We start from the raw sequence: 10,212 nt of genomic DNA on the forward strand, positions 1-10,212 counted from the left end.
AGTCACCAGAAAAAAAAATAATGGGAGTTTTTAATGAATCTATCATGGTTAAAATGGAGTTTGAAGTTACAATGAGTGTGTATGTGGAGCGGCTAGAGCCGCCTACAAAGCGGTACACAGTATCTCTAAAGTCATGTCATCAACATGGATCTGTCCCATTTGCCATATTCCCTCCTGATTGGCTACGATTGCCTTCTAAAGTTTGTGTATGTGACCTGATGGTCGCTTATCTCCCGATTAGGGAGTCTTACTGGTCATTATTACTAGAGGTTTGCGCCTGCTTCGCCCGTTTTATATTAAGTGAAACCTGACCAATCATTGGAAATTGGCCCACTTATAGTCTGGTCAACGTGTCATGTGAAGGCTATGTATTCCCAATTTCCCAAGTTTTTGTGTGTGTGTGTGTGTGTGTGTGTGTGTGTGTGTGTGTGTGTGTGTGTGTGTGTGTGTGTGTGTGTGTGTGTGTGTGTGTGTGTGTGTGTGTGTGTGTGTGTGTGTGTGTGTGTGTGTGTGTCGTGCGCACATGCGTGTGTGGATAACAGACAGACAGTTTGGGTTCTTAGCCTGCTTGTTTTAGTGGTTATATTACAGTATAGTTCTGCTTGCAATGATAGTAGGAATTACAATCTTCTGTGAGTCTTTTTTAATAAATCCCTAACAGTATGCCCTATGTTGTTATTTAACATTTCTGATGCGTCCCCCCCCCAACGATGCCCTGGGGGGATGTTTCCACATACTAAAATATCTGGCAACTAACTAACTTTTGATCATTATTCCTGAAACTAGAGCCACTGATAGAGATGAGGAAGGAGGAGGTCAAATGACCCAGATAGTTTGTCAGGCCTGCCGTAGCCAGCTCCAGGAAGAAGCACAACATTACATTTAAGTACCCTAAGTACAAGCTGGTTGGGTACATAACCAAAGGTCAAGTTCACCAAGTATTTAGCTTTTAATCTATAGATATGTAAACACACAGACATGAATTAAACATAATATCAAACATAATAATTATGTAACGATATTAAATAATCATGGATCCAGTCACACACAATTTGAGAGGACCTGTGTTTTCATGCTATACTTTTTGGGTCATTAAATGAGAATTTCAGACTAGATCTTTCTTTCTTTCTTTCTTTCTTTCTTTCTTTCTTTCTTTCTTTCTTTGTTTTATTTTTATTTTTATTACCTTTAGTTGGTGTTCTTCTAGGCTTTTCCCAAAAAGTTGTATGTACATTCATTCACAGAACACACATAGCAAACAACAGCTGAATAAGTGAAACAAAGTACCATGCCTGAAAGGGATGAGGTTATATAAAATGCCATGCTTACGGGTAATCTTTGATCTTTACACAGGCAGGCACAGTTTGACAGTTTGACAGACAGACAGACATATTGATTACACATCGAGAAAGAGATCTCTGTCTTCCTCATACCAGGTAAACATTTTATCTTATCTCCCTTGAGAACAGGTTGTTCTCTGCTTTCCAGGTAAATGTCTTGTTCCACTGCCAAATTCAAATATTCAAGATGTTTGCTGTGCGTGTGTGAGTGTATAAAACACCATAGTGGAACGTATTCTCTCTCAGTAAACCATGAGTGTCTCTTCAGTAGCAGTGGTGTTGCTGTTGCTCTGCGGAGCCCAGCATGCTGGAGCCTCGCAGTTTCAAGGAACTGTCATCACCTATGACCCAAAGGACACGCACGCAGATGGAACTATGACGGTAGGTACAGGTCAAGGTTATTATAGTTAATTCTAACTAAATAATGAAAACGAAAAAAAAAGGTAACAATGTGACTTACAAAGTACAAAGAATGTAACTATATTGATAAAACAAACTAAAATCATTGAACACGTCCTTACTTTAAGACTAATTATTTCAAACATAATTTCTTTGCCAATGTTAGGTTTTAGTTTTAGTAACTTTACCAAACAGAGACATGATGAAAGTCATGCATGTATAACCTTTATATCCTTATCTTCTAATTCCAGGTGGTTTTGCGCTATAAGACAGCCTTTGCATCATGCTCAAGTTCAGACATATGGGAGTGTTATCATGGGTCCTGTGGCAGTGATACCCTGCAGGGACCCTACACGGTGCAGGCAACCGCAGACTGGTGTCAACGAGAAGGAATCATGACTCGACGGGTTCCCATCAACGCTCACTTCCATTTGGTGTGAGTGAAGAGAGATTCACTATTACACAACAAACAAAAACAATGAGACTTTAAATAGTATTTTCATGTTCCCCCCCCCTTTTTTTCCCTATATATTCTTTTTATAATCACATGTCCAAAATAGGGATAGTAAATTGATTACTTTAATTAAATAACATGATATACTGTATATATATATATATATATATATATATATATATATATATATATATATATATATATATATATTCATAATCAATATAGTTTGATTAACTGTTGCACCCTATGTGTTTTTCCTTTACAATTTATGTATTTATTTTTGTTTCTCAATTGCTTCATCTGACATAATGTGCGAACAATTATGACAGAAATACCAAACCACTTAATAATAATAATAATAATCTCATCTCACACAGGTTACGAGGTAGTGCCTGGGAGAGTAACAGAAATAGCATTGGGAGCTGGCATGCTTATAATTGGGTGACCCTCATGACTAGATCAGACACTGGGAAAGCCAACAGGTCTCCTCAGACCACCATCATACCTTCACTACGGTAACATAACACACTTCTCTTTTGTTTAAATATTTTGTTTATACATAAGGTATAGTTATGTATTTATAATACATTGTACTAGATACTTCTACGAAAAACAAGTGAAAAATAAACTAATTATATAATCTCACTCTGTCTCTTATTTTCGTTCTGTTTCTGTCTCTCAGAGTTCCTTCTAACTGTGGGAGAAGCTTCAACCTGTTAGCATTTGACCCAGATGGAGACCGGGTTAAATGTCAACCTAGTGCTACTCTTCCTTCTGTTCTCAGCTTATCATATACCGTGAGTTGATAAATAAGAACATAGATCACATCATACTGATGCAAACATGTATGTTCTACTATAATCATGATTACTGTCATAATTAGTCTGTACTGTTTTTCTCTACACCTCTTAAAAATGTGATCCATTGTTTCTCCTGGTTTGTTTTTGTACTCTTCCTGTCCTGTGTTCCTTCTCCCTTCTTTCAGAATTGCATTTTGTCATTTGCTGCCACCAGCAGCAGTAATGCAGGAACCTACGTTGTCCAGTTGCATATGATGGACTATCCCAACCAGTCCATCACCATCACAAACACTGGAGGATCTCAGTCCACTCGCACTACCGGCCACTATCTCTCCTATATACCTCTACAGTTTGCTGTCGACGGTACACAGTTAAACCCTTAGTTCATCTAAAAACTGACCCCTAGTGGTCTATTTTCTTAGGGGTTCCTGGCAACTCAACCAGTTAATATGCTAATAAAGTGAATGGATAATCAAAGTAAATCAATAATCTAACATATTAAAACGTAAAGCTGTTAAATTGTTTATATTTCCCCTTTGTGTTCAGTGTATGGATCAGTACCCAGCTGTACAGAGGGACGGTATCTACCCAGGTTCCTGCCTCCCACCCCGGCTAACAGAGCACGGCTCTACACCCATGTTGGACACAGACTGGAAATCACCATCAACACACAGGCAACACAGGCCACGTGAGTAAAAGACAACAAGACTGAGGCCCTCCACTCCAGTACAGTAAAAAGTAGCATTCAGCCTAGAACTACACAGCACAGTGTTTTCCGTAACATAACATTCCTTTAAAGTGATTTTTTTTGCCCTGTGGTGTTAATGTATCAGATGTGTGTTTTGTCCTTGTCCATGTGTAAAGGGGTTCTGCACATCTGCCTTACAGAATGAAGTCATTTAGTTGGTGTTTTGTTGTCCTGTGGTGTCCCTTCTAAAGGTCTGAAAAAGTAGATTAAAACGTTTGAACCATGTTCTCTTCTCTGGTGGTGTTGTAGGGTCTCACAGCTGTTGTTCAGTGGACCCCACAACATGATCCTGACTGTACCAGCACAGGGACAGTTCATCCTGAGATGGACAGCATCACAGTCAGAGGTTGGAGAACATCACCCTGTCTGCTTTGTTGCTCAGACCAACAGGTCAGCTTTATTTAATTGATCTTCCTTTCTGTCTGTCTGTCTGTCTGTCTGTCTGTCTGTCTGTCTGTCTGTCTGTCTGTCTGTCTGTCTGCCCATTTTACTTTTCCTTTTGTCTTAGACTTATAGAGTATTATTTTCTGTGTCATTAGATCAGTTACAATATTACAGAGCATGATGATAAAAGCAATGTGTTATTTGTAGTAAGTAGTTCTCCCTGTTTGTGTTAGTGCTATTGGGATCTACAAAATCTGTATAGCAGAGATCCTACCATATCATTGGCTGGATAAAGAAGAAAAATCACCACTGAGAAAATGTATTGATTGAAGACTTTATTAGAAGTTTGCATAGAAAAAAGTACGGTTACGGTACAGTTTCATGACGACGGTACAGTTCACTGGTACAAAGTCAACTAAAAGGAGATCCTAGGAAAGCACTTGACTTATTTACACTGGAAACCATTGAAGTATCTCATATAACATTGAATGACAGACGGATAGAACACAGTACTATGCAGTACATATGCTCATGAGAAAAATAAATAAATAAATAAATAAATAGAAAATGTTAACTGAAATGTTTTGTAAACTCTAATCTTCATAGTGTTGTACCAGTAAACAAAGTATTACGTTTACTGGTACAGTACAGTTTACTGGGGGGGGGGGGGGTCAAGTTATTGCTTCACTTCTTTTTAATAACTAAAATGAGTTTGTTTTCACAGTGCGGACAAATATCAGTCGGAGCTTCGCTGTGTCATCGTCTCTGTCTCAAATGGTGGGTGAAACGTAACACCTGTTTACTACTGCATCATATTTCAAATTCAGAAATCTGAGGAAGTGGTTTGATGAGTTACATGTGTCATTGTTGTTATCTCCACCTGCAGCGACTACAACCATGGCCCCCACTACCACAGAACCACTGTCTCGTAAGTCTAACAAAATTATGATACTAAATCTAAAGCAAATGAACAACCTATGTGGGTTATACTATTATCATCATGATCTTCTGGAAACCTTTCATTTCAGTGAAAGCCAATGTGATTTGCGATGAGACCGCCATGACAGTAGAGGTGAACAAATCCTCATTCCGGGGACTTGAAGGACATCTGCGACTCAATGATCCAAGCAACGTAGCCTGCAGCCTGGAAAGCCAACAAAACAGCACTCACATCATAGCAGTGATCCCCCTCAGTGGCTGTGGTACTGAGATTGAGGTAACGAAGTCATACCTGGATGCTAGTTGGTCACATCTGTTCTACTTTACACCTTTGTGCATTTACTAAAGGTTAGTTTTACACATAGTTATGTAATGGGGCTGTGCTACTAGAGAGCTGTGTTATATGTATTGTTCTGTTGCACTGCCTCTTTAAGGAATGTGATCTGTCTGTCTGTCTGTCTGTCTATCTGTCTGTCTGTCTGTCTGTCTGTCTGTCTTCCTGCATGCCAGCATGCCAACCTGTCAGACACGCACGCGCGCGCACGCACGCACGCACGCACGCACGCACACACACACACACACACACACACACACACACACACACACACACACACAGATAAACACAGACAGAGAGAGAGAGAGAGAGAGAGAGAGAGAGAGAGAGAAATGGACAACTACAAATAACAATGCAACAATGCTTATGCAATCAGGCTGCAAACAGACTCCAGTGTTCAACGTTGGTATCACTTTAATCCAAGTTGTTAGTTCATAACTACTGGATCAGAATAAACTCTTATAACTACTGGGTTAGACTGAAGTCTTATCTTCATAACTACTGGGTCAGACTAAACTCTTATCTTCACTGGGTTAGACTAAACTCTTACCTTCAGAACGACTGGGTCAGACTAAACTCCTATCTTCATAACCACTGGGTTAGACTAAACTAAAATCTCCTGCGTACAGGAGGATGACGAGAACCTCATCTTCAAAAATGCCATCACCACCGTTGACAACACCAGTGACGTCATCACCCGCACGCACCTGTTGGAGGTGGAGGTCTACTGCCAGTACCCCAAGACTGGCAACGTGACCCTGAGTTACAGCGTCCACAGAAACAACGTCACGGTCCAGGAGAAGGGCTTCGGTACGTTCACCTACCAGTTTGAGTTCTTTCACAGCCGGCGTTTCACCTCCATGATGGACCCCCGCTCCTATCCACTGGAGTACGACGTAGGGGACAAGATCTACATGGAGATAGAGGCCTCGTCTTCACTTAACAACACCGAACTGTTTGTGGTGTCCTGCAGAGCTGCGCCGTACGACAACCCCAGCTACCAACCAGCCTACTCCATCATAGAACATGGGTGAGTGCAGTTTACAACACAGCACACACGCATGCACACGCTTTAGTCTTTTTTTAAGCCATATTTAAGCTGTTTCAATAGGGGGGAGTGGAGATCATAGCCTGGTTATTTCTGGGTCTGAACAGCCTAGGAACCTCTGATTTAGGTTATTGTTATTATAGTATTAATGATATTTGAGCTTCCAGTTGAGTAAGTTACAAGCCAGGGGGAATACCACGTAACAGAATACAGCAACATTGTCACACAATGAATTCATTACTGCTTTAAATAATTTCTCTCACATAAATGCCTGCTTTTGTGTGTTCTAAACTGCACAAAAAATGTTATGTTCATGTAATTATACAATTATACTATTTGTTTTTTGTGAGAATATACACCACCCTCTCTTAGCATCAATAGGTGTTTTGTTCTTGTTTCCAACCAGGTGTACCGTGGACCACACTGTTGAAGTTCTTTCACCACGCCATGAGAGACATTTCCAGTTTTCAATGGAGGCCTTCAAATTCATAGGATCACATGATCAGGTAAACAGGGTTTTTTGTATTTTTTTTTTTAATGTTTCGGGGCTTTTGCCTTTAGTAGACTGACAGGAAATGGGGAGAGATGGGGAGTGACGCGCAGCGACATCTGGTCGGGCTCGGGAATCGAACCAGCGACCCGCTGCAGGCTACACAGAGCCTATGTGGTATGCGGCTGGAACAGTGGACAGGGAACTGTTTAGCTCCAGTGATGGTACAATTATTTCCACAAAGAAAGGAGGTTTTAAACTGTGTTTGTCTCAGGTGTACATCAGCTGTTCTGTTATGCTGTGTGAAGCCGGGAACCCCAACGCCAGATGTTCCAAGGGATGCATCAACTCCACTCAGTCTGGAGCCAACCATCGACGGAAGAGAGAGGCTGTCATTCAAACTGCAAGGCACTACATTTCCCAGGGTCCCCTGCGCTTGAGAAGGTCGTCTGAGATCACAGGTGACTCTGAAACCTTTCTCAAGTCTGTGAAAAAAAGTCAAAACGATGTCTCCCCGGGACTCAAACTAGTGAAGATCTACAAGCTCACAACACGTCGCCATGTAACATGTTGTGAGCTTGTAGATCGGCTATTTTCACTACTTCTTAAAAGTTTTTTAAATGGGATTATTTATAAAATAAAAATACAAAACATAATATGACGAATTTTGATTTTTGGGGGGGACTTTTTTGAAAATCTTTTGAAATAAACAAAATGTAGGAACGAAAGGGGTATTTACTCACAACCAATACATATTGGTCTGCGACCCACATGGGTCCTGACCCACTGTTGTTCTATTACGCATGATCTCACAGTGTTGTTGTTGTTGTTGTTGTTGTTGTTGTGGTTTTCCCTCAGCTACCAGCCTGAACCTGAACCTGAACCTGGTCTTCATCGCGGGATGTCTTCTCACAGTGGTCGCCATGATCTGTGCAGTGGCCATCTACAAGGTCCAGAAGACGACAAGGGTGAAATATGAGCTGCTGCCATCTACTGAAGGTTAAGGCAGCAATGTGTGTGGTGTCTGACAAGCATAACGACTTCAGCTACACCGCCCCCTTCTGGTGGACCCCTAGTGTTGCCTCCGCACTATAGGGCCGCTGGGCAATTAACCCAACATAATATGTTTGGTTAATGTTCAATATATTATGTCGAAACAGATATATTGAACCAATTTATAACCACTTATAACCCATTAATCAAGGTGATGGGAAGATTGCAGATGCAAAAGTTTCTTTTTTTTTCTTTTTTTTTTGGTTAGACTGTGTGTTCTTCTGTATACTATAGACCAGTCGTTCCCAAACTGTTTTTATGATGTGGGTGGAACCATGAGATAAAGTGGTACTAAAATTGGCTTGAATGGATTGACTCTACATGGTTCTCATCGTGGTACCGTGCTAATCTTCTCTGTATCGTTAACATTTTAGCCCAAAGACAGTGCCCCGTCGCCAACAAAGAGCATTTTGGTATTGCATCTGAAATGGCTTGGAATTAGAAACAGACAGATCATGAAATTTAAATATCCGAGAGGTTGTTTAGACTAAAACCTTATAAAACCGTATTATGGACCAATATGTATACAAAATATATATTTTTGAAAAGCATGGTGGGGGGGGAATCATCTGAAACATAATTTTATACAATGTGTAGTGGGAGTCCCTGCTTCATCTCTATAGGAGATGATGCAAGAAGAAGGAAAAAGAAACCAAAAAAAAAACAAGAAGGCCCCTGATATAGAGGGTCTTACTCAAGATGTGAACCCTATTTGACTGGGCAATGAACCTGAGTGACATTTGACATAACGCATACATTATATTTGAGCAATGATCTGTAATAATGTAGAAACCTATAACTACTAATATATACTGTCTCTTTTTTACTAACTCTGATGATTTAATTAAAAAAAAAGTGCTGAGCCCTCGTGGCAGGGCTCAGGTGAATGTTCAAATAAATTACCAAAGCATGCTTCTCTGTTTGTGACACTTTAACATTAAATGCACACTGTGGGGCAGCAGTGTTTTAAAAAACAGTTTGGTATATTTGGTACCATGTTTGATGTTTACCTGGAATTTGTAGCCCACAGAAGCACCAAATAGTTTCTGATTAGACGTTGCTAAGCCAGGAAAGGCAAGAAGCGCACCACCTTGTAGTGTACATGCACTGCGGCGCAGTAGCTCAGCTAACAACACTGTAGTGTAGAGCTCAAGACCCTGGTGTTAGGTAGGAGAGTGTGGAGGGTTCCAGGAGTCCCGAGCTGGTGTTGGCTAGAGTCTAGACCACACTCTCGCATCGCAGACGTTGATACCAGGCCTGGAATTTGGACATTTTAGAGGCAAGGCCAACAAAAGACACTGGTGTCTACATGACAAGAAAGAGACACTGATGTCTACTGTATATATTGACAAGAAAGAGACAGAGGATTAAATGATACAGTCAGCTTTAGGGCATTAAGGCCACTGAGGCCTCAGGTCATTGGTTTGGGGGGCACAAGGCCAAACTAAGGGGCAACGGCGGCCATGGCCTTCATGGCCTCCATGAAATTCCTGCCCTGGTTGATACATTACTGATCGTGCACTTTTTAGTTGCTCTTGGTGGATGAGGGTCAGAGAACTGTAACCTATAATCATAACTCTCTCTCTCTCTCTCTCTCTCTCTCTCTCTCTCTCTCTCTCTCTCTCTCTCTCTCTCTCTCTCTCTCTCTCCAAATCTAAAGTGACAAAAACAAGGAAACAGCTAGGCCGATTATCCACTTTTAACCTCTTGAACCCCAGGAGTCCGCCTAAAATGTATGCCCAAATTGGAACCGTTGTGGACACAAAACTACAATGATTGTGGCTACTCTTGACCCACCAAATGTCAGCTAACCCCTGAAACCCCTGTTTGGTGCAACAGAGTCTGTTTCTGTCTGTTGAACTTGCAGACCCAACAGACTCTGTTGCACCAAAAGTTTAATATAGTTCAACTTGAGACTTCTGATATTAAAATGAATTATTCCAAGAACTTTTCTAGTCTTAAAACCGACTTTAGTGAGTGGAGAGTCAGAGTTTGGGATAGGAAAACTGCTAGAAGACTGAGGAGATATAATGTGATTAGTGACAACAGCAGTGCGATCATTATTATGTAAGTGATGTGAAGGAATTCTATTTGATAATGACAGGTATTTGATGTGAGACAGAGACAGAAGGATCAGCAATAAATGTATCTGTCCACAAGGGGGCAGAGATGAGACACGAAGCGGCAGGATCCACAAAATTATAGGATTAGCAGTGGAAGGTG

General features: G+C 40.9%; 1 protein-coding gene across 1 annotated transcript; it reads left to right on the forward strand.

The window, feature by feature from the left end:
• Positions 1-5,185: 5,185 nt before the first annotated feature.
• LOC308288067 (ZP domain-containing protein-like) lies at positions 5,186-7,940 on the forward strand (the record flags this gene model as incomplete). Its single annotated transcript, XM_080729410.1, has 4 exons — positions 5,186-5,341; positions 6,028-6,428; positions 7,222-7,397; positions 7,852-7,940. 4 exons carry the CDS (start codon positions 5,186-5,188, stop codon positions 7,938-7,940), a joined length of 822 nt encoding a protein of 273 aa, XP_080585536.1.
• Between the last annotated feature and the right edge of the window lie 2,272 nt (positions 7,941-10,212).

This window comes from Nannobrachium achirus (genome assembly GCF_963921795.1).
Source record: "Nannobrachium achirus genome assembly, chromosome: 7".
In the NCBI taxonomy this organism is placed as follows: domain Eukaryota; kingdom Metazoa; phylum Chordata; class Actinopteri; order Myctophiformes; family Myctophidae; genus Nannobrachium; species Nannobrachium achirus.